Source organism: Pleurodeles waltl, chromosome 1_2, assembly GCF_031143425.1.
Source record: "Pleurodeles waltl isolate 20211129_DDA chromosome 1_2, aPleWal1.hap1.20221129, whole genome shotgun sequence".
Lineage (NCBI taxonomy): Eukaryota > Metazoa > Chordata > Amphibia > Caudata > Salamandridae > Pleurodeles > Pleurodeles waltl.
The window spans coordinates 1,207,105,938-1,207,129,753 of record NC_090437.1 but is presented as its reverse complement, the minus strand read 5'-3'; the positions used below and the strand labels follow the sequence as shown (position 1 = coordinate 1,207,129,753).

The following is a 23,816-nucleotide window of genomic DNA, read 5'->3' as shown; positions in this document are numbered from 1 at the left end:
TTTCTAACCCTGCTTTGAGACTGGACACTAGTGCTCCCCCTTAAATAATTCTGTGCACATTTCCAAATTCTCCACACAAACTCTTGAGTTTTTTATGCGCTATGAGCATGCAGATTTTTGTCTTGCTGATAAAATCAATATTTAGTAATGTTTTAATTTATTTGGAATGGAGTTGGACCCAAAATGTAACAAATATTTTAATGAGGGACAGGACTGGTTTATTATAGGGTGACAAGTATAAGCACAGGCTCCAAGTAAAGTAAAAGGCTAGTCACTATAAGTCAGCCTGATAATAGTCCTTTTGCTGATTAGTTCTGAGAACACTTTGTAATATTTACAGAAACACATTAATGGTAACATTTCTAAGTATTCTATAAGGCTGACACCTCAATGTGAGCTCGAGACATTAACTGGCATATTTCCAAATTATCTGCCCAAATTCTGAACAGGTCTATTTGCACTATGAACATATGGATACTTACATTCTTTGACACCATTTTAGAACTCAAAACAGAGATAGATTTGAAGAAAGCATCCACCTATTAATCATCTGATGAAATACATTGGCAGAACAGCATTTTTATCACAGTGAAAGGAGAAAATCATGAAAGGTGGAAATAAAAAGCAGACATTTACGGAGCCTTATATATAACACTGGAGCGCAGAAAAACATACAAGTTGTAAATGAAATTAAAACACTTATAAAGCAATCTCTATAGTGAACTATGGCTTTGCAATAAGGTGTGGATTGTATTTGCCACCAAAGTGTGTCAACTGTATCATCTTAAAGAGCGCCAAACAGGGTGAATAAATCCATGGTTGTTGAATATGCTTGAAACACTGGTTGAAAAAAAAATACTTTAAAAAGTGGCACAATTTTTAGATGATGACATCTATAGCTTGTACTTGAGACTGTTGCTGCAATATAGTGTGGTACCATAGGGAAATGAGCATTTCCACTGTGGATGTTCTGAAAACATACTATTGATCTTTGAACAGTTAACATTTTAAACAATATGAACAATGAGCCTTCAGTTTTCTAAATTTGTTATAGATTCGTTTTTTCAAACAGTCACTAATTGATGGTTATTATGTGTGATATCATAAGAATATGACTATTTAAGCGAAATGTTTAATACTCAAATGTATGGTCTAGAAGGAAACAAATCCTGGACACTAGACAAAGCAGTAATATACCTTTTGTAGCCAAATATAGAGACGTACATTAAAGTGCTCATATAAATCTTTAAATTAATTTCATTGGTTGGAAATAAAAAAAATCGTTTATTAAGAAATAAATCTTGACACGTTGCATAAGAATTTATATTTTTTCTTTGCGTCCACATTCTGAATTTTTAATGTATATGTTCTTCGAGAATTACATATAAATGAGTAGCTTGAGTGCACTTACCGACGTACATACTAAACGAAAATCCAAACAACAATTTAGTATTGTTTCTACTTATATATATAAATAAATATATATATATTACAAAGTGAGACTACACAGAATTTTCTCAAAAAGAATATTGTTAAAATTGAGTCACATGTGATTGGCATTATTTTGATTGACAGGAACTCATAACATATTGGATGCATATCACCCAAAATGAGAGCGTTGTGTTAAGTAAAGTCACGCACACAAAATATTTTTTTATATTTAACTGATAGTTTGGTTCGAAACCGAAATTTGAATCTGAGTAAAATCGTTTCTTAATTTTATGTCGGCTGTTGGTGTATTATTAAGGCAGTCTAGTTAGGAGGCATACGTCTATACGTTTACTTGCTCATAACACTTTAGGATGTGTGCATTCTATGACAATATATTTCCTACGCGATTTTACGAGCGACATGCGCAATAATTAATTATAGGAAAAGCATGGTCTTGGGATAACTGATTTCTACGCTTTCATTTAACAGTATACCACAAAATCAAACGCAAATAACTTTTCGGAACGAAAGTTTGCGCGTTTAATATTTAGAAGGAAAAATAAAATAATTGCAAAATCGAAGAGTCGCTAAAGAATCAAAAGTAAGCAGTAAACATCAGTACCCTATTAATTAATGTGTTCGGTTAACTTTTCGGTTTGAAACATATATATATTCATTACAAATAACGAGTTGAATATAAAAAGTAAAGTTCTCCGACACGGTGCGTATTCCCGATGACCGAGCTATATATTCTCAACCTGGGCACGAGGGCCGTCGGCGTTGACACTGAGCGCAGCACGGCGAGTGGCGTATTTACAACAAATTAGCGCCCCGCCCTTTGGGTAGTAACCGCCTTTTGTCAACACCCGAACAGCACTTGCGATTGGTTGCAGTACGGCACGTGACTGTTGATTCGCAACTCCCGCCAGCAAATGGAGGCGTGTGCTGGGCGTGACCGTCAGGATGGCGCCACCCCCCTAAGTAACAGAATGGTACTTGCGCTGCTAGCTAATGTCGGAATTTGTTATTACCCCGATGCGTTTCATGGACGCGCTATCAAGAGCTTCAGTGCCGCTATAGCGTTTCTCGACTGCCTCCGCAGGTGTGAATGTAGAGGGCAGGGCGGTTTGTGAAGTGGACCTGTGTATACCGGGCGCGTCATTCGCACTGAAAGGGGCGTAGTCTCCGAGAGCGGGAGGGGCGTGGTGTGGTAGGCTTGGGCTTGCCAGGGGGCGCGGCTCTTTATTAGGGGAAGAGCTTCTTGATGTGCACCAGGGCGTGGCTCGCGGGTATGCGCGCGGCATGCTCGAAGGGAGCGTGTGGAAGGCGGACCTTCCCGTGCGTTTCTTTAAATTCGAGGCAGTGATTCGATGAGCGCCGGAATCTTTGCGTAGGTGGGCGGGGCTTGTGTGCAGAGGGTGGGTAGGCGGGGCTTGCGGATAGTGGGCGGAGTCCTCCCTGCCTTTCTGAGCCCCGGGTCGGATACTGAGCGCAGCACAAGCGTAGGGGAAGCGGGGAAGGAGGTAGCGTTGGAGGTCGGGCACAGAGCGCTGTCCATGAGCCGCCCGCAGCGGGAGCAGCAGCAGGATGCCCAGCGCGCCCAGGTACCTACCTAGCCGGACTACCCGCACGCATTAATCTGGATTATTCACGTGCACAATTTGGACCGTGGAATCCTCCGTGTTCTGCCGGGACGCTTGCAGGGGCGCAGCCGGCGTCGCCCCACCGTGCGGATCTGGGCTCTCGTGGGGGCAGTTGTGCGCGTGCAGGAGCACCCCCGGCTGCAAGCTCGTGTTTTGGATGGTTGATCCCTGCGCCTCCTCGGATGTGGCGCAGTTCAGGGCAGCTGGCGGTGCCGGGGTTCCTGCAGTGCGGTGACGCCGGTGCGGTGTGATGGTCTGTGCAGAGGGACCCGTGCGAGCCGCCCCCACTGTCTCTGGAGTTGAACTCGAGTTTACGGTGCACCCTGCAGCCCTCCCACCGGCTGCAGGTGCCGGGGCGCGCGGCGCCTGATCAGCACCGGGCGACAGGTCGGGTTGAGTGGGTTATGCATGGGTGCATAGCTTCTCCCCAGGCCGTGCCTCTGCACTGAGGAGAACCTTTTATTGCAGAAAGTTGTGCATCTGCAGGGCTCTCCCGAGAAGTTTGCATATTAAGTTGGAAGCTCAGTAGGATTCTAACCTGCTGGCTGTAAAGTCTCGGGAAAGGAGCGTAGTCCTGTGGTGCTACGTACAGTTTAGCATGATCTTTACTCGCCCCATAGTTGGATATATTCTGTGTAACTCGGTGACCGACGCGCCTGTTGCATGCAACGTGCAGGTGCCTCTCCTGCTTTTTACTGGGTGAAACGTGTGCATGAAGTGCTTGCTATGTGTGAGGACCGCCTAGGCCTTCCAGCGAGTGAAAGGTGTTAATTGGTGAATGTGGTCCACTGAGCCGCGCTAGGTACGGGGTGTGAGAGGCCGCCAGCGCTACTAGTCTCATGCAGTGTAGTGGACGAAGGAAGATCGATGTGAAATCCCAGCTGCCAGTGGCCTGCACGGCCAGTACTAGGTAAGGGGTGTGCGAGGCCGCCAGTGCTACTGGTCTCATGGGGTGTACTGGACGAAGGCAGATGGGTGTGAAGTCTTAGCTGCCAGTGGCCTGCACGATCAGTACTAGGTAAGGGGTGTGAAGGCTGCCAGTGCTCTGCTCATGCAGCAAAGTGGGCGAAGATAGGTGTGAAATTAAAGTCGCAGTGGCCTACCCGGGGCTAGGTGCGGTGTGTGTACGGCTGCCAGTGCTGGGCTCAGGTATGCAGTGTGAGAAGTTCGGTGTGAAATTCCAGTGGCCTGAAAGGACTGTACTAGGTAAGGGTTTGAAAGGTTGTCAGTGCTACTACACTCATGCAGTGTGGCTGGCAAAGGAAGATCGCTGTGAAATCGTCTGCCAGTGGCCTGCAAGGGCTGTACTAGGTAAGGGTTGTGAGAGACTGCCAGTGCTCAGCTCATGCAGTGTAGTGGACGAAGATGGGTGCGAAGTTGAAATCCAAGTGGCGTGTACCAGGTGCGGGGCGTGAAAGGCGGGATCATGCATGCAATAACTGGAGGTAGGTGTGAAACCCCAGTGGCCTGCACGGACTGTACTAGGTACAGTGTGTGAAAGACTGCCAGTGCTCGCCTCGTGCATGCAGTGGTGTGATCTATGTGCTCAGTGCATGGAAAGCCCAAGGAATCACCGAGTGCTCGGTGCATTCGATACCTGCATGTAACGGGGGTGAACGTGCCCAGGGAGGGCTGCCTGCGCCCCACTCTAGTGTTTTGCGGGGTTTCCGTCAGTGCTCCGTGCATGTAAAGGCGCGTCTGGTAAGTGTTGGGAGTTTTGTGATGCCAGTATATTCAGTGACAGGCACGGTAAAGGTGTCAGTTTTTTTTGCGTATGTAACTTTGTGGGTAAAAGGAAAGGTGCCGTGGTCGGTGATATCTACGGTAAAAGGTGGCAGTTCATGCTTCATAGTGGGTGACATGCAAGGGAAAGGTGGCAGTTCATGCACCGTAGCGGGTGATATCTATGGTAAAAGATTGCATTTCATGCAACCAGGTGGGTGGCGTGCATGGTAAAATGTGGCAGTCAATGTCTGTGGTGAAAGCTGACAGTTTGCAACTGGGTGAGTGACATACATGGCAAAAGCATGGTAAAAGCTGGCAGTCCGTGCACCATAGCGAGTGACACATGGTTAAAGCTGGCAGTTCATGCACCGTAGCGGGTGACCTGCATGGTAAAAGCTGGCGGTTCGTGTAACGTGGTGGGTGACATTTGGTAAAATCTGTCAGTTCACGCACCGTAGCTGGCGACACTTGGTAAAAGCTGTCAGTTCACGCACCGTAGCTGGTGACACTTGGTAAAAGCTTGTCAGTTCATGCACCGTGGCGGGTGACCTGCATGGTAAAAGCTGGCGGTTGGTGTAACGTGGTGGGTGACATTTGGTAAAATCTGCCAGTTCACGCACCGTTGTTGGTGACACTTGGTAAAAGCTGTCAGTTCATGCACCGTGGCGGGTGACGTAAAGCTGGCAGTGCATGTAATACGCAGAAGGACCTGGGAAATGCTAATCAGTGCTTGACTTGGGAAATGCGTCAGTGCGCAGGGCAGTGCAATTGTGTACATTGTGTGAAATACACAGGAGCAGCAGACACTTCTCTCTTCTTGGAGCATCAGTGAATGAAACTTTAGGAAAGCTGTCAGCAGTTCACATGTATGTCATTTTATGGGCACCTGGCGGGGCTTCGGACTTGTAATGGACCCTGCCTTTGGAAGTCAGTCGGGGCGGTGCAAGGCATATTGAAATTGGCCGATGTAGTAACAGTTGTCGGAGGGCAGTAGACACTCTGAAATGTTCCGCACATGTAGTGTAGTGGCTTAAAGACCTAACTGTCAGTGGTCTGTGTAGTGGGGTTAAAGGAAAGGGGGAAACAAACTACCGCGTGTGCCTTACAGCGAGTGAAAGATGTGGCCTGTGCCAGACTGAGCGGTGTGTCCTGCCTGCGTTGTAGCGCCCACTCTGGGGCCCAGTGAGAGTGCGCTAGAGACGGACGGTCCCGGCAGCCGCCCCGTGCCTGCCCTTGGGTAAGTTTGTGCCCGTGTGGAGTCAGGCGTCACAGATACTAGGAGTCCGAGCGGCGCAGAGAGTTACCCCCAGATCCTGCGGGCGATGTGGGCGTCGACCCTCGGCCCCCTCAGTCTCTGACTCTCCCCTCTTTGCCTTGCAGCGGCTGAGCAGCGGTGCCCGCGGGTCGGAGCTGGCATCGGGAGCAGCATGCGGCGGGCGCAGCATGCCTGAGGAGGGAGCCCGGCCCCGCAGGCGCGGCGCGGGGATGCTCGTCTGGCTCTGCGGCTTGTGTCTGGTGACTCTGGCGGGCGGAGCTCCGGCGGCCAGGCTGCCCCTCACCGAGGGCCGACCCTCTGCAGGTAAGAGCGTGACCGGGAGACCCTCGCCGCCTCCGCCCTCTTATGTCTCCAGTGTAACACGTGCTTGTGGCTTACTGTTGACGCCAAACGCTTATGTGTTCCTTCATGTGGCAATTTATATAAATCTGTGTGCATATAAGTTAATGTTAGCATGCTAAGCAGGTGCACCCTCGAATAATAGGGTACCAAGCAGTACCTACCATGCTGGCGCATGTGTTTGAGTTGGGGCGCAGGTATTGGCACTTGTTAGTACCTTTGTTACTGTGCTGTGAGATTGGACTGCAGAACATGACTCTTGGTGTTGGTACGTGACTATATAAATACTATTACAGTACAATACAATACAGACCCTGAGGTGTTGAGGGCACAGTATGGTGCATGACGTGTGTGTTATATGCAGGTCTATCTACCTTAGTTGTGCGTGTTTAGGTAGCCCCTGACTGCTGGTACGTGTGCAGCTTGGCACTCTAGTACATGGGTGTACACACGGATGTATATTGTTGTAACTCTTCACTGGCCGTACATACAAAGGTCCAGGTCCGGTGCAACAGAGGAGCTTCGGTGTAAGTACTGATGTGGGCTGCTTATCGATGCAAAAAGTGCTGCGCATGGCTTGTGTTCATCCTGCCCCTTGTCTGGTTCATGGTTTGACTTACCCTTGGGGTCGTTTTCGACACTGCTTCATTTACCAAACTCCTTGTTGATTTTGGATTGCAAGGCTGTTAGACAAGGTGAATTTGGGAAAGCAGAGGTGACAATCGAATTTTCAACTGACTGCTAGGAGGCGTTTATTGCCGATATTTAAAGATCCCACGGTCGTTTATGTGATTCTGTGATTGTGTGTGCTTTATAGTTCCTCACAGTGCCTCACCTATCCTGTTTGCTATGCCTTTGTCTCAATATATTGCTATCCAATGCATGGATGCCCTACTCTAAGCCATGCCTGGGTACACACCTGTGTCAGCGCCATACTACCTGCTTGTCCCACATGTGCCCTCATATTTTTTTATCTCAGTAAGCTTTCCAGCATACGTATCGTGTTGCCACAAAGTTATGCTGATCATTTTGAACCTTTCCGTACTCGGTTAAGTTTTAGTGTGAGATCGAGCATGTTTCATAAGTAGCAGATGGTGTGATCATGGCATTTTATTATCACAATTACTCAAATCGTTTGTCTTGAATTCCTGAAGTAGACCCCTCACCCATGATGACGTTTCCAGGCCAGCCTTGGAGGGGAAAACTCAACTGTTGTTTACCAGTATGAAATACTTGATGAGACATGCAGACCTGGAGGCCGCGCCTTCTTGTACATCGCGCCTAAAAGCCTGGAACACCCTCCCACTACTTACCAGAGCCTCGTCCTCTCGTCTTGTCTTTCACAAGAAGGTGAAGACCTGGCTTTTCAATTAACCAAGCAACCATAGGAAGGGCTGGGAGCATTCACCCACTCAGTGCCAGGATACCACCGATGGCGAGAGTGGCTTTACAAATACACATAACATGGCCTGCCTTTAGTCCTTAATTGTGTGATGTCATAATGCAGCTGTATTTTCCTGGCACCGATGCTGTAAGTGGGATTGTGATTTCACAGTTCATTAGGGTCTGGTTGACATAATAGCAGCCTGTGGTTGTGTGAAGCGACGTCACAGTGCAGTGACTGGTCCTCATGATGCAGCGGCTGGATTTGAGTGCATGAGACGAGAATGCATTAGAAGTCCTTGTCCACGAAGTTTGATCGAGTCATTTCTTAATATAGTGGAGGTTCCTGGCAAAGCTGCAGTATTTATTCATGCAGTGCCACTATGAAAATAACTGTTCTTGACCACGTGATAATGCATTAGACGCTCCTGTTGCACAGTAGGTACTCAGAATTGTGTGATGTCACAACGCATTAGACGTTCCTTTGGTAGGGCAGATGCCTATGATTGTGTGATGACATCATGCAGTAGATGTTCCTTTGATAGGGAAGCTGCCCATGATTGTGTGTTGTCATCATGCTTTGAGCTTCCTTTGGTACAGTGGTAGTTGCTCATGATTGTAGGATGTCACATTGCATTATATGTCCCTGTGTTACGCAGCAACACATAATGCTGTAGAGAGGGTCCTTTGATGCAGATCCGTCCTTGATTGTGCGAGGTCACAATGCATCAATGTAATGTTTCATTCAGGAGAACAGCTGCTTTTGGTTGTGTGATATCGGGAATTGTGTCTGTCGGCACAGCAGCTATGTTTGTGTGATTTTGCAGTGAATTAGAGGCCTCTTTCAATGTGTTTTTTTCTTTTGTTTGTTTTTTGGCATTGCAACTATCCTTGATTAAGTGATGCCACAAGACGATAGAAGGTGCATTAATGCGGCCTACGATATTCCCAACGTTACACCTTCGCAGTACATTAAGTGCCTGTTTCATAATCTGCCTCTATCACCTTATAGAATTCTGGTTATTTGTCACATTGGTGGTGTTTCGTGGCTTGCAGTTTATAGGTGCTGGTTTATTCAAAGTGTTTCGGTGACCTCGCACGGAGTGTGCCAGCCGTGACAACTACAGCAGAGACTTCATTGACTGCTACTCGTAGCCTGAGCCAGTTATAGGGGGACAACTTGATACTGTGCTGAGGCACGCCGAGAGCGAGTGGGGATCAGAATGTGTAATCGAAGTCAGTGGTGAGATGTTATGGATCCCAGTCTTGGCTCTCAGAAGATGTCAGAATTAGCAAATTAACGTTTATAACCAAGCAGTTCTCTTCAGAGATGGCTCCATCTTTCAGGTGGTGTTAATGTTCACAGGCCTCCGCTTTTTAAACGTAGGTGCTGCACAGTCTGGTAAAAGTGTACATTACAAGTATTCAAGGATAATGCCAAACCATTGGTGGGCATTTTTTGACTAGTAAAATGGGTTTGATTTATGTTGTTGGTGGTGTACTTAAGGAGAGGGGAGGCTGCTAAATTAGCTTCCTTGCTTCCACTATCGTTGTGTGTGTGGTTTTTTTTTTTTAAACAAATCAAGTGCTTGACTTTGCGCAGTAATGTGGCAGTGTCGTAGCCATCTTGAAGAGACAGAATAGCTGCTCTTTGCTTAATCCTTGGCTAGGTTTGTTATTTCTATTTGTGACTCCCCTCACAAAAGAGCCCACGTTAATATAGTGCCAATGCTTTAGGCAGACTAAGTTGGTGATTGATGCACCATTCTTCTTTAATACATATCTAAAAGCAAGGTGGGCTCAGTGTCCAAGAAATTAGGTAAAGTTCAGCAAAAGCATGTAACTTTTGGAATGCTTCCCCGTTTATTCGGGGCTCGCCTATGAGGCCTCATCTGCTGCTCAGTCTCTTTAGTTTTTGATTCCCTATAATGGAAGGTTTTATATTTCCAAGGTTACTAGAACCAGTCAGAACTTTCTAATGTCCTGCGGATTGTCGAGCAGTAACAAAATAAGTTGTTTGTGAGAATGGAGTTGGGCCTGTGCACCAGCCCAATTTGGCTTCTGCCGTGCATCAGACGTAGCCATTTTTCCATCTGAAAGTAGGTCAAATCCTGACTGGAAGATCACAGGGGGTATAAGATGGGTTTTCTTGCCCTGGTCCTGTCACGGTCTGCAGATCATGCATTCTGTTCACATCATGCAGGGCAAAAGGTTTGTTGTGCTGAGGTTTCTTGCCTTGGCTCGCCATGGTCTGCAGGTCATGGATTCTCTGCACGTGATGGGGGTGGGGGGGTGTATAAGGTGGGGTTGTGTTGAGGCTTCTTGCCCCGGTCCTGCCGTGGTCTGCAGGTCGTGCATTCTCTGCACGTGATGGGGTAGGGTGTAAGGTGAGGTTGTGCTGATGTTTTTTTGCCCTGGTCCTGCAATTGGTCTGCATCATGCATTCTCTGCACTTGATTGGGGGTTCTTTACTGTGTTCCTACCATAGGCTGCAGATCATGCTACTTGAATCTGGCACAGTGCTAAATTAAAGGAAATGCTGTCTTGCATTTACAGTGGTTATGTTTGCAGACACCGTGTTCTGCTAAATGCAGTGTACACACTCAGCGCTTCCGTGGTGTTCTGGGAGTGCTTCCACCCTGTTTGTAAGGCTGTGAGGCAGAAGTGTGCCTCGTGCCTAAAAGCACAGGACAGGGACAACACAAATGTGATGGTAGTTGTTCTGTTTCTTGGACAGCTGTTATTGATTGTGGGTGCTGAACAAACAATTGCATGATTATAGTTTGCATTTCCATGACTGGGGTGTGGAATTCCTGTAGCCCAACATCGAGGACATTGTTTGGGGTCAAGGACAACAAGTTAACATGTTTATTTTGCCATTGGGGCAAGCAGGCTCAACCCCTACAGCACAAATCTATTGACTGCCAGTTTACAGTACTACATAATAGATCTGGGAAGGGCATTATCTGCAGTTAAGGTAATTTTTGTGCCCATATATTAACACTGTTGGATCTTGTATTTATGTCTCATTGACACAGTCTTTATAAGGGTGAGCATTAAAATATTGTGAGCTCAGACTGCACTACTGACAGTGGTTCCAGTATAAAAATGAGTACACACGTTTGCAAAGATTAACAATATTAGGCTCCATATAATGCTCTCAGCATACTCTCTGGTTTGATGCAAATATTTGCAAAAGCCTGAAAGCAGAGTTGGTGATCTTATAAAATGTTCACAAAAAATGCAACGAGGAAAAAAAACTTTCTGCTGAGCTACTGTGCAATGTAAGTACCATTTCTTTAAAGTGTCATTTGATAAATGTCTTGATGCATGGCAGTATGTCCCAAAACAATTCATAGTGGAAAAATCAGTGTAAACAGTTCCAACAAGATTATGGGAAACACAAAAATAAATAAGCAAAGCCAATAGGTCTGACATTGGTTGTCAATTTATGTCTTGTTTTGATATGGTTTTTCTAAAGCATTAGTGTTGTGGGAGCTGCTGGGCCCTCACAATAACTTTGCCACAGTAGTTCAGGGCATTGAACAAAACTACTTCATGTGCCAGTATGTTCCTTTTGAAAGAGCAAAATGCTCTCACTCACTGTGATGCCAGCTGAAAAATAGAGAGATAAAATTGAAATAAAAGCAAAAGATCTCAGTTTTTAAAAGTGCACACATCCGCCCTTGCATTAGAGCAGATTTACGGTTTTCATTAATTCACAAGAATTTACAGAAGTAGGCCAGGAAATTGTACTCCTAGAATATATTTGTGAACTGCAATTTAGTGCGAGCAAAAAGGGATGAGTAGATTTGCTCATGCTAAAATCACTTTCCGTCCAGTCACTTTTTCCCAACCCTGGAAGAGGTTTTACTTCTGCCTTGTCAGGAGTAAATTTCCAGCCTTTCTCTATGGGAAAAGATTAGAGAAGAGCTGGTGAAAACTCCTAAAACATACAAATTAGTAAGTTTGCAGAGACTAAAAAGGGAATTCCAACCCTGGAACTATTGCTTACCTCTATCTCCAGCCCCTCTATGTAGATCTGCTAAAAGGTGGCAAAATAAGGGAATTGCTACTATTCAAACTCTACAGTAGTATGAGCCCTGGCATAATCAGAGATGCTGTTACAAGAGCTCTTATATAATTAGATTGTGCCATAATTGGTTGCCATGGTACATGGCACCTAGGGGACATATGGATTTTTTAGCAGGACACATAGATTTATGAAGCAACCTGTCCCATGGACTAATAGATATTTTATCAAATTCCACACTCCTGCATGACCTATATTTAAAAAAAATATTCTTACTTAACAAAAATAGGACGTTGTGTTGAATGTGCGTAGTTGGCACTAAATATATGATGTTGGCACTAAATATATGCCAGAAAATTGAGTTTTAAAGGCTTGTCTTTCCACTTGGTCAAGTTAATTGCGGGTCATATGGGACCTCAAGACTCTTTGTAAAACTGTCTAGGTAAGATTGTTAGTACAGCAAAACATGGAACATAATAATTTAAATGAAGACCAGGGAATGTGTCTTAACTGCCGTACAATGGTGAAATGTTGGTGACATCAAGTGCATAGCCCCTGGCTTATGGCGTGGTTCTGTTGTTAAAGTAACTTGTATGACAGCCTGTAACATGGCACAGGAGAGGGTAGCACCATGGTATCCATCCTCTGCTGACATCTCATGAGGCCTACCTGCTGAGGATCTATGTGTTATCACATAAGCCTTCCAACCACATGCTCCCAGCTACAGATGTGTGACCCAGCCCTGGAGCATGATGTTTGATAGCTTTGACATCATGTTATACATACTCAAATGGCAGGCATTATACATTTATGGTGATCCCACAGCACCAGCTTAATTCGGTACTGACATACCCTGATTTTTTTGGATTTCATCACAGACAGCAGTCTGTAGTTTGTGAGTTGCACTTTGTAGAAGGCATTATACTGCTTGAGTTTTTGTTGTTAATTAGATCTAGCCACGGTGTATTCGTGCTAACTGGATTAATTTGGCTTGAGCATTGTCGGTATCTGTTAACCTTACCTGTATTCTGTGGCGCTGCAGAGCCTCTGTAACTATCTGTTGTCTTATCCTGACATTGTTGCCAACCTACTGCACTGCCACACTCAGTAGATAGCCACATGTAGGACGTAAACCATAATCTACAAAGGCGGAAGAACAAGTGATCACACTCTGAGCTCGGTGTTGGCTTGTACAAAGAAAGGCATGTTCTTCACTGGGGCTCATTACTGAGGGTGGTTGTTCGCCAGCTCGTGCGTACAGTTGAAGGCCTCATTTTCCATAAAAAAAGCTTGGAAGGATTTTTCCCCTGTGATCTAATGCTCCACACGGGGCTGGTGAAGCTTGTAACAGCTCAGGCTTTGTGCCCAGGCCAGGCTGCATAAAACACACTTTGAGGGGAGCCTTTCTGGAGGTATGTGTGTGTTTGCTAATATGAATGTGACCCATTGGAGGGGCTGCAGGTTTCCATGTCCCCGCGGGGAGTTGCGCTCCATGCTGCTGGCAGGAAGGAGGCAGATGGCGCGGCTGCTGCTTGAATGGGAGCCAAGGCTGGAGTACACTGTAGGCCACCTCCATGATGTGGTCCCCTCCTCTGCTGTGCCTGGAGGGGGGAGGCAGGCAATGTCATTTTTTTTTTATGAATGAAAGTGGAAAGGCGCAGGCAGGCCATGTGAATGTCTGTGTCATTCACAGGCTATGGCAGAGATGATTAAGGGGGTCAGCGAACTCTTTTTCTGCTCCAAGCATGCGGTCACTCCATTCAGCGGCAAGAGAATAGGCCTTAGGCCTTCCGACCAGCATTAGTATTCTGATGAAGATATCCCAACACACAATTTAGGAATGTCACGTCCCTCGGTGGCTCTCCCATTGTGGCAGGGATGGGTGGAAGGCACACAAGTGAATGTTTGCCTCTTCGGCACGAATATTGTAATTTATTCACTCTCCTGATGGACGGCTAATCTCCAGCGGTCTTTCAATTCTCTGCCAAGCTTGGCTCATGTTGTCCTCTTAGCATTCAGTGGCGTCGCCTGAATATTAAGGGAGCTGTCAGAATTAGCAAATGAATGTTTATAGCCAAGGAGTTCTGTTGAGAGATGGCTCCATCGTACACCTCCACTTTTTAATTGTAGGCGCTCCATAATCTGGTAAAATTGTACATTACAAGTATTAAAGGATAATGCCAAAACATTGGTGGGCATTTGAAAACCTTGAGGAGAAGGGAGGCTGCAAAATTGGCTTCCTTGCTTCTGCAGCGCTGATTTTGCAACAGTTAGGAGGAAAGTGAAATTTTTCTGACCTCTTACAATCGTCCCTGAGAAGAAACTTGAATAAATGGTATTGCTTTGTTGGCAGTAGCTCTTTATTGCAGTTAAGATCGCTTGGTTGAGAGTCTGCCGCAGGTACTGTGTACATTGTACATGTCGTGTGTTGAGTTTCTGGAAGAGCTTTGCATCATCGAGGGGTATGTCAAATGAGTGTCTTTCAGTAAGTTAGTATTATGTATAACAACGTAATTTTAGGGACATTCCGTTGTGTGGCATGCGCTGTATTGAGAACGACAAGTCTCAAGATAGCGTCAGACTTGTTTCCGCGGGAAAACAGGGTCGGTCACAAATCCCCACCCCTGGTATTTGCACTGAATACCTACTGGGTGTGGTGTTAGTGTGTGGGAGTCTGTTGGTAAAGGTCTTCTTTCTGCAACTGTTCACCGACCAAGAGGCCTGCAGCGGTCAGACCTTCATCCTATACCATACACGTCCATACTGCCCCTCAGCCCCACTGTATCACACAGTGCTGTGGTGTGGTGCATGTCGGTAACACACAGTGGCTGCTGCTGTCAGACCTTTATCCTATACCGTAAAGTTCCATGTCTCTTCTCCCTCACACCCACTGTATCACACAGTGGCGTGTCGCGCTAAAACACAGTGGCTGCTGCTGTCGGACCTTCATCCTATACCATACACGTTACCTCTCGTCACTCAGCCCCACTGTATCACAGTGTTGTGGTGTGTCTCACTAATACACAGTGGCTGCAGTTGTCAGGCCTTCATCCAGTACCGTAAAGTCCCATGCCTCTCCTCCCTGCGCCCCACTGTATCACACTGCGGTGTGCTGTGGCGTGTCTCACTAATACACAGCGGCTGCAGCTGTCAGGCCTTCATCCAGTACCGTAAAGCCCCATGCCTCCCCTCCCTGCGCCCCACTGTATCACACTGCGGTGTGCTGTGGCGTGTCTCACTAATACACAGCGGCTGCAGCTGTCAGGCCTTCATCCAGTACCGTAAAGTCCCATGCCTCCCCTCCCTGCGCCCCACTGTATCACACTGCGGTGTGCTGTGGCGTGTCTCACTAATACACAGCGGCTGCAGCTGTCAGGCCTTCATCCAGTACCGTAAAGTCCCATACCTCTTCTCCTAGACCCCCACTGTATCACACTGCGGTGTGCTGTGGCGTGTCTCACTAATACACAGCGGCTGCAGCTGTCAGGCCTTCATCCAGTACCGTAAAGCCCCATGCCTCCCCTCCCTGCGCCCCACTGTATCACACTGCGGTGTGCTGTGGCGTGTCTCACTAATACACAGCGGCTGCAGCTGTCAGGCCTTCATCCAGTACCGTAAAGCCCCATGCCTCCCCTCCCTGCGCCCCACTGTATCACACTGCTGTGTGCTGTGGCGTGTCTCACTAATACACAGCGGCTGCAGCTGTCAGGCCTTCATCCAGTACCGTAAAGCCCCATGCCTCCCCTCCCTGCGCCCCACTGTATCACACTGCAGTGTGCTGTGGCGTGTGTCACTAATACACAGCGGCTGCAGCTGTCAGGCCTTCATCCAGTACCGTAAAGCCCCATGCCTCCCCTCCCTGCGCCCCACTGTATCACACTGCGGTGTGCTGTGGCGTGTCTCACTAATACACAGCGGCTGCAGCTGTCAGGCCTTCATCCAGTACCGTAAAGCCCCATGCCTCCCCTCCCTGCGCCCCACTGTATCACACTGCGGTGTGCTGTGGCGTGTCTCACTAATACACAGCGGCTGCAGCTGTCAGGCCTTCATCCAGTACCGTAAAGTCCCATGCCTCCCCTCCCTGCGCCCCACTGTATCACACTGCGGTGTGCTGTGGCGTGTCTCACTAATACACAGCGGCTGCAGCTGTCAGGCCTTCATCCAGTACCGTAAAGCCCCATACCTCTTCTCCTAGACCCCCACTGTATCACACTGCGGTGTGCTGTGGCGTGTCTCACTAATACACAGCTGCTGCAGCTGTCAGGCCTTCATCCAGTACCGTAAAGCCCCATGCCTCCCCTCCCTGCGCCCCACTGTATCACACTGCGGTGTGCTGTGGCGTGTGTCACTAATACACAGCGGCTGCAGCTGTCAGGCCTTCATCCAGTACCGTAAAGCCCCATGCCTCCCCTCCCTGCGCCCCACTGTATCACACTGCGGTGTGCTGTGGCGTGTGTCACTAATACACAGCGGCTGCAGCTGTCAGGCCTTCATCCAGTACCGTAAAGTCCCATACCTCTTCTCCTAGACCCCCACTGTATCACACTGTGGTGTGCTGTGGCGTGTCTCACTAATACACAGCGGCTGCAGCTGTCAGGCCTTCATCCAGTACCGTAAAGTCCCATGCCTCCCCTCCCTGCGCCCCACTGTATCACACTGCGGTGTGCTGTGGCGTGTCTCACTAATACACAGCGGCTGCAGCTGTCAGGCCTTCATCCAGTACCGTAAAGCCCCATGCCTCCCCTCCCTGCGCCCCACTGTATCACACTGCGGTGTGCTGTGGCGTGTCTCACTAATACACAGCGGCTGCAGCTGTCAGGCCTTCATCCAGTACCGTAAAGTCCCATACCTCTTCTCCTAGACCCCCACTGTATCACACTGCGGTGTGCTGTGGCGTGTCTCACTAATACACAGCGGCTGCAGCTGTCAGGCCTTCATCCAGTACCGTAAAGCCCCATGCCTCCCCTCCCTGCGCCCCACTGTATCACACTGCTGTGTGCTGTGGCGTGTCTCACTAATACACAGCGGCTGCAGCTGTCAGGCCTTCATCCAGTACCGTAAAGCCCCATGCCTCCCCTCCCTGCGCCCCACTGTATCACACTGCGGTGTGCTGTGGCGTGTGTCACTAATACACAGTGGCTGCAGCTGTCAGGCCTTCATCCAGTACCGTAAAGCCCCATGCCTCCCCTCCCTGCGCCCCACTGTATCACACTGCGGTGTGCTGTGGCGTGTCTCACTAATACACAGCGGCTGCAGCTGTCAGGCCTTCATCCAGTACCGTAAAGCCCCATGCCTCCCCTCCCTGCGCCCCACTGTATCACACTGCGGTGTGCTGTGGCGTGTCTCACTAATACACAGCGGCTGCAGCTGTCAGGCCTTCATCCAGTACCGTAAAGTCCCATGCCTCCCCTCCCTGCGCCCCACTGTATCACACTGCGGTGTGCTGTGGCGTGTCTCACTAATACACAGCGGCTGCAGCTGTCAGGCCTTCATCCAGTACCGTAAAGCCCCATGCCTCCCCTCCCTGCGCCCCACTGTATCACACTGCGGTGTGCTGTGGCGTGTGTCACTAATACACAGCGGCTGCAGCTGTCAGGCCTTCATCCAGTACCGTAAAGTCCCATGCATCCCCTCCCTGCGCCCCACTGTATCACACTGCGGTGTGCTGTGGCGTGTCTCACTAATACACAGCGGCTGCAGCTGTCAGGCCTTCATCCTATACCATAAAGTCCCATACCTCTTCTCCTAGACCCCCACTGTATCACACTGCGGTGTGCTGTGGCGTGTGTCACTAATACACAGCGGCTGCAGCTGTCAGGCCTTCATCCAGTACCGTAAAGCCCCATGCCTCCCCTCCCTGCGCCCCACTGTATCACACTGCGGTGTGCTGTGGCGTGTCTCACTAATACACAGCGGCTGCAGCTGTCAGGCCTTCATCCAGTACCGTAAAGCCCCATGCCTCCCCTCCCTGCGCCCCACTGTATCACACTGCGGTGTGCTGTGGCGTGTGTCACTAATACACAGCGGCTGCAGCTGTCAGGCCTTCATCCAGTACCGTAAAGCCCATGCCTCCCCTCCCTGCGCCCCACTGTATCACACTGCGGTGTGCTGTGGCGTGTCTCACTAATACACAGCGGCTGCAGCTGTCAGGCCTTCATCCAGTACCGTAAAGCCCCATGCCTCCCCTCCCTGCGCCCCACTGTATCACACTGCGGTGTGCTGTGGCGTGTCTCACTAATACACAGCGGCTGCAGCTGTCAGGCCTTCATCCAGTACCGTAAAGTCCCATGCCTCCCCTCCCTGCGCCCCACTGTATCACACTGCGGTGTGCTGTGGCGTGTCTCACTAATACACAGCGGCTGCAGCTGTCAGGCCTTCATCCAGTACCGTAAAGCCCCATGCCTCCCCTCCCTGCGCCCCACTGTATCACACTGCGGTGTGCTGTGGCGTGTGTCACTAATACACAGCGGCTGCAGCTGTCAGGCCTTCATCCAGTACCGTAAAGTCCCATGCATCCCCTCCCTGCGCCCCACTGTATCACACTGCGGTGTGCTGTGGCGTGTCTCACTAATACACAGCGGCTGCAGCTGTCAGGCCTTCATCCTATACCATAAAGTCCCATACCTCTTCTCCTAGACCCCCACTGTATCACACTGCGGTGTGCTGTGGCGTGTGTCACTAATACACAGCGGCTGCAGCTGTCAGGCCTTCATCCAGTACCGTAAAGCCCCATGCCTCCCCTCCCTGCGCCCCACTGTATCACACTGCGGTGTGCTGTGGCGTGTCTCACTAATACACAGCGGCTGCAGCTGTCAGGCCTTCATCCAGTACCGTAAAGCCCCATGCCTCCCCTCCCTGCGCCCCACTGTATCACACTGCGGTGTGCTGTGGCGTGTCTCACTAATACACAGCGGCTGCAGCTGTCAGGCCTTCATCCAGTACCGTAAAGCCCCATGCCTCCCCTCCCTGCGCCCCACTGTATCACACTGCGGTGTGCTGTGGCGTGTCTCACTAATACACAGCGGCTGCAGCTGTCAGGCCTTCATCCAGTACCGTAAAGCCCCATGCCTCCCCTCCCTGCGCCCACTCATTTAGTGGCTGACCCTCGTGAGCGCGGCAGGCTTTGCCCGGTGCTGGTGCTCCGCGCGGGGATGCGTTGCCTGTGCTGCGGGAGGGTGAAGGGTGCAGGTTCGGGCTCGCTCCACCACTGAGTCATAGCTCAGCAGGGCGTTAGCAGCAGCAGCCTCCTGCCTGGGACAGCGCCGAGGGGCAGGAATCCAAGCACCCGGCTGCTGCTGGGAGCTGCTTCGTAGCACGTGTGGGCTTACGCAAGGCCTCGAAGTAGCTCGGGCCCCTAGCAAAAGGGCGGGGGTTCCCAGCAATACCAAGTGTTGTGTGCAGGTACATGTGTACACCCTTCGTTGTTTCTTCGCAGTGAGAGAGCAGGGACGAGGGAGACAACCGGGGTTCACCCAACAACCTACCGCCCCCCGTTGAGTTAAACTGCAGGTTCTTGTAATGTGGTGCATTGAAACCAGTCTATTTCCTGTTTGTTAAACACATCCACTCCATCACTGCGAATAAAGTCCCCCTCCCCCCATTGTAACATTGTACAGCTTGGTTGCCGTGCATTATGTTGTTCCTCTACAAAAGGTTCTCAAAGTCTGCGGCTCCAGTATTTGCATCAAGCCACTAAATAGAAACGCTTGCTCTCCGCCTCCACCTTGTGGTGCTGTTAGTGAAGTGCACTCCCTGTGAATCAAAACAAAACATTTCATGGATTTGAACTTTACACTCCTCGGTCTTAAAATAGAGTTTACGGTTGTGGGGCATTTCATTTGAGACCCTCTGCACAACGAGGTGAATGACATTCTAAAAAAGGTCCTTGTAAAATAAAAATAGCGGCTTTAAAACAGAAGTGGCAGTCTGAAACATTCTCAAGTATGCGTCGAAGCAACTGCACGCCAGCCCTTTGACACCAAGGCTGTCCAGAAGGCTAGCTCGCCTACTTCAAGAAAAGCGCACAAAGATGTTTCAGCATGAAACTTGAGCGCTGCAATCCCTGCTACACATCGGGTCACAGTGTACACACATCTCAAAGATCCACTCTTGAGGGCACATTTATGTTATTGCAGAACTGCACGGCCATAGTCCGTGTCGAGGGATTTTTCATATTCATATAATGAAGAAACCCCTTTACCTAATTTAATGCTTAGTACGGACTTTGTCTTTACCTGTAGAATAACTTTTTTCCGGTTGGAAAAGTGAAGCTACCTGTAGCTGGTGTAGTTCAGCATAAGAAGATGCAAGTTAAGAGTAGGTATTGCTCTCTCAGTAGTTTGTACATTGAAAGAAAGCAGGTCTTTAGAATGGGTGCCTAGAAGCAGACGAGGGCTTGAAATGTAAATAAGTCATAGATCCTATGCTTTGATCATGCTGTATCTGCAATTCCATGCCATGTAGTCGCGCGTTATTGTGAGCCTTTATTTAAGATGCTGAATGTAAAACCTAGTGATTGGTTCTGTAAGGCATCCTGGGAGGTGTAGTGCTTCTGGCTGTGAGCTGGTTCGGTTGAGGTTTTTTTTTTTTGTTTTTTTTTAAATGCCGCTTGGCAATAGAGACTTCATAATCACATCTCTGCTTTTGTGGTAAGTGGAATTCTTGCCTTTCTGCTTTTGTTTAATTAGAAATTAGGATTCTCATGTGATTTCCATTGGTTAGACTTAATAAAAGCATTCCTTCCATCACCTTATGTGTGTTTGATGTAACCTCCTAAGTGGGAAGAGTATGCCCCGACGTGGGTCATGTGCCACTGGAACCAAGTTACACCCGACTAATGAGCCCCAATCATGGCAAAACTGATCTTGGGTTACTTGTGTTCAGGTTCAGGGAGGACGTGGTCTGCAAATTCGGGCTGGACAGTTCCTATTGGAGCAGAACTAAGACTGATTTGCATAAGACGAGGTCCAAACTAAGGTAGCTGGTGGGCAAAAGAACCAAGGGTTGGAATGCTACCTGAGCAGTTGCCAGTGGTAGGCGTATTGCAAGCATTCCGCCACCACCTTTTGCGATTGAAGGAATGGCAAGTTTGACATTTTAGCTGTTCTGCTTATGTTTAGACATAAACGTGTGCATAGGTATGTGTGACATTTGGAACAGATGACTTTGTTTCTATTGTTTGAAAGGCTATTATAGGTGTAGCAAGGAGCAAAGGCCCTAAACTGACTTTTTTGTTGTTAATTGCTAAGTTAGCATATATTTATTGTTTCTTGTTAACATCTTGTCGAGTGTGCCCTTTCACCAGGCTTTAAACGCACTTAAGGAGAAGTAGGTCTTCGGACTTTTGTGCCCGTATTGTGTATCGATCAGTCTGTGTGAGTGGTTGTTACAAGGTGTGGTCATCTGAATATGTTGCATGGATGAAAATGTCCAGTATTTAATGTGGTGCATAATATTGGGGTCTGTTCTTCATCAGCTTTCCCATTATTTGCAGATGAAAGCATAGGGAAATAGAATGATTTGGCCAGGACCATCGAATTGGTTCAGATGGTTTGTGGGGTCTCTGGACATTAAGGTTTCCTGCTTTACAGGATGCAAACCACAAGACCTTATGTTTATGTTAAGGTTCAATACATTATATCCTGGGCATTGCACCCAGGTGTGTTGAGTGAGTGCCCGAGGACTCTCTACACCTCTCCTTTGGGGACTGAGGCGAGTTCACACGGAGCAGCAGGGCTCCTAGGCCTATCAAGTAAATGGATGAACAGTTATCACCAGCTAATGGCTTAAAAGCGTGTGTGCAGAGAAGCCATGTATGCAGTGAAGGCTAAATCCGCCAGGCCGGCACTATCTGTATGATTAATGGGGTATTATCTGGGAAGCTTCGGACCGTCCACTGCTTTCTGGGAAGGCAGTCCCTGCCAAATTGGTTTTCACCTCCATGGCGTCTTGAAATCTGTGCTGCTCAACAAGTCGGCAGATCAGCCTTTCTGCGTTTTATCTCGGCGTGTGTACGTTGGAATGGGCACTTTCCAAACACATCAAGGTCCTTCTGTATGAGTAGTTTTAAAATGCTATCTGCAGAATGAGCCTGATACTATAGTAAATTAAATCCGAGGATGAACGGCTATTTTAGGGAAAATATCTTTAAACTATCACTTGCGGTACAGATTACGTTAGTGTTCGGTCTTTATTGCAGTGAGGTCTTGGTGTGTTTTCCTTGTTGACGCCATGCTGTATTGGTGTTGGTAAACGTGTTTATCCCTGTGTAGTGCAGTGTTATGTTTTTGTCGCCGCCGTGAATAATATGACCACTTTTAACACTCACAAGTTTCACATGGGCTGCTTTGTTAAGGGGACGAATGAAACAACCAGGGACATTCAGTGTAGCCCACCTGCTTATCCGCCAGCTGTAACTTAGCACGTCTCGGAGTGTGCATCAGCTTGCCCTGTGTCATTCATACCAAGCCATTTTTATGTCTGCCCTTAGCAACACCTTTTTGATTTTTCTAAAATTATATACATATTACACGATGGTAGCGTAGGTATAGTTAGGACTAGGTTTCCATAGGAAATAGATAATTTGGTTTGCTAATAATTTTGACGCAGTTTGACAAATCTTCATGAAACTTTCCAAAAAAGTTAAACCACCCCAGTTTCCCTCCAGGAAAAGTTTGGGGTGATGTGTCAAGTGGGGTGGAGGAGGGGGCAATTGGGGAAAGGCGAGGGGGGCAGAGAAAGAGGGTCCATTGCATTGGGGTTGGTGCATCATTATAATTAGGAGGCTGATGTGCTACAGTACCTCAGTAAAAATAATTAAATGGAGTCTCCCTTTTCAGTTATTATGGCCAGGGGTGGGCCATGCCCCAAGGGTTGGCTCATCATTATTAGTAGAGAAAGGCATGTGGCTCCATCCCTGTGGCCCAATATCTCATTTTATTGGAGAGTGGGCATTGTACCCCCTCCCCATGCCATATCATTAGTAAATATCTCCCTCCCTGAGACATACTGTGGCCTGATATATTATATAATTGGGGAGGGAGCATAAAGCCCCCTCCATGAGCCACATCAAGCCCCTCGTCTCCCAGTCAACCAGGGCCTGATCTCAAGCCCAGTGGGACCCGAGTTAGAAATTTAACTCTGCCCTCCCTCTCCTGGACAGGGTATATAGGATTGCCCCCACTTGACAGGCACAGAAACAAAAGCAGTTAGCTCTCTTCATCCATTGGTCTGTTTTGTTGTTCACATGTTTTTCTCGCCCACTACAGCATAGCATATGAAGGCGTCGGTCAACCAACTCCAGCCATTAGTTAATTTCATTGTTAGTGAGTAAATCCTGTCCATTCATAAGCAGATTTTTTTTTTTTTTTTTTTACATTCACCAGTAATCTTTTGAAGAACCTCCTTGTAATTGCCTGATCCAACCACATCTGTTGATTTGTAGTGATAGTTAATGTCATGCAAGACATCTTTGGTTAGACAAGTTATCTCTGTATGCTCCTAATTTTTGTGCATACTGGGGTAAAATACAAATGTGTGTCCATTGTAGCCAAAACGTTCACTATGCATGGAAAGACCCCCACTGTGCGCAGTCATATTGTAGCAAACCTGCTGGCTGCATCCTCCACACCCATGCAGATGCAGACCTTTAAACCATGTGATGTGGCTTGCTGAAGCATCCTATTTTTTCAGAGTGTGTCTCATCTTTGTCATCAGTAAGAGTGCTTTGATTTTATTATTTGGACCTGCAGCATACTGTGTCCTCCAAAGACCCTTTACTGTGGGAGCCTAAGCCCCTGCAGTTCACTGAGTACCCTTGCAGCACCTTGTGCCAAGAAATGATTGGTGAACTGGTGTTTTACAAGTCGCCACAACAGAGCAGGACATTTAAAAAAAAAATCTATATACAAAATTTAACGTGTTTAAGCCTATGTAGACTTTAACAAGCTGTTAAGGCCCGGTACAGCGGGCCTCTGTCTCAGTAGGC

At 48.2% G+C, this 23,816-nt stretch overlaps 1 protein-coding gene across 8 annotated transcripts in view; it reads left to right on the top strand.

The window, feature by feature from the left end:
• The first annotated feature begins 2,885 nt into the window (after positions 1-2,885).
• Positions 2,886-23,816, top strand: part of FGFR3 (fibroblast growth factor receptor 3) — a 104,049-nt gene continuing 83,118 nt past the window's right edge. For 7 of the 8 annotated variants that reach the window (XM_069203939.1, XM_069203931.1, XM_069203907.1 and 4 more), the window contains exons 1-2: positions 2,886-3,035; positions 6,180-6,378. In XM_069203939.1, the coding sequence (XP_069060040.1) occupies positions 2,988-3,035; positions 6,180-6,378 (247 nt within the window). In that variant the 5' untranslated portion in view covers positions 2,886-2,987. The remainder of the gene's footprint in view (positions 3,036-6,179; positions 6,379-23,816) is intronic. The other variant, XM_069203923.1, reaches the window with a different exon arrangement.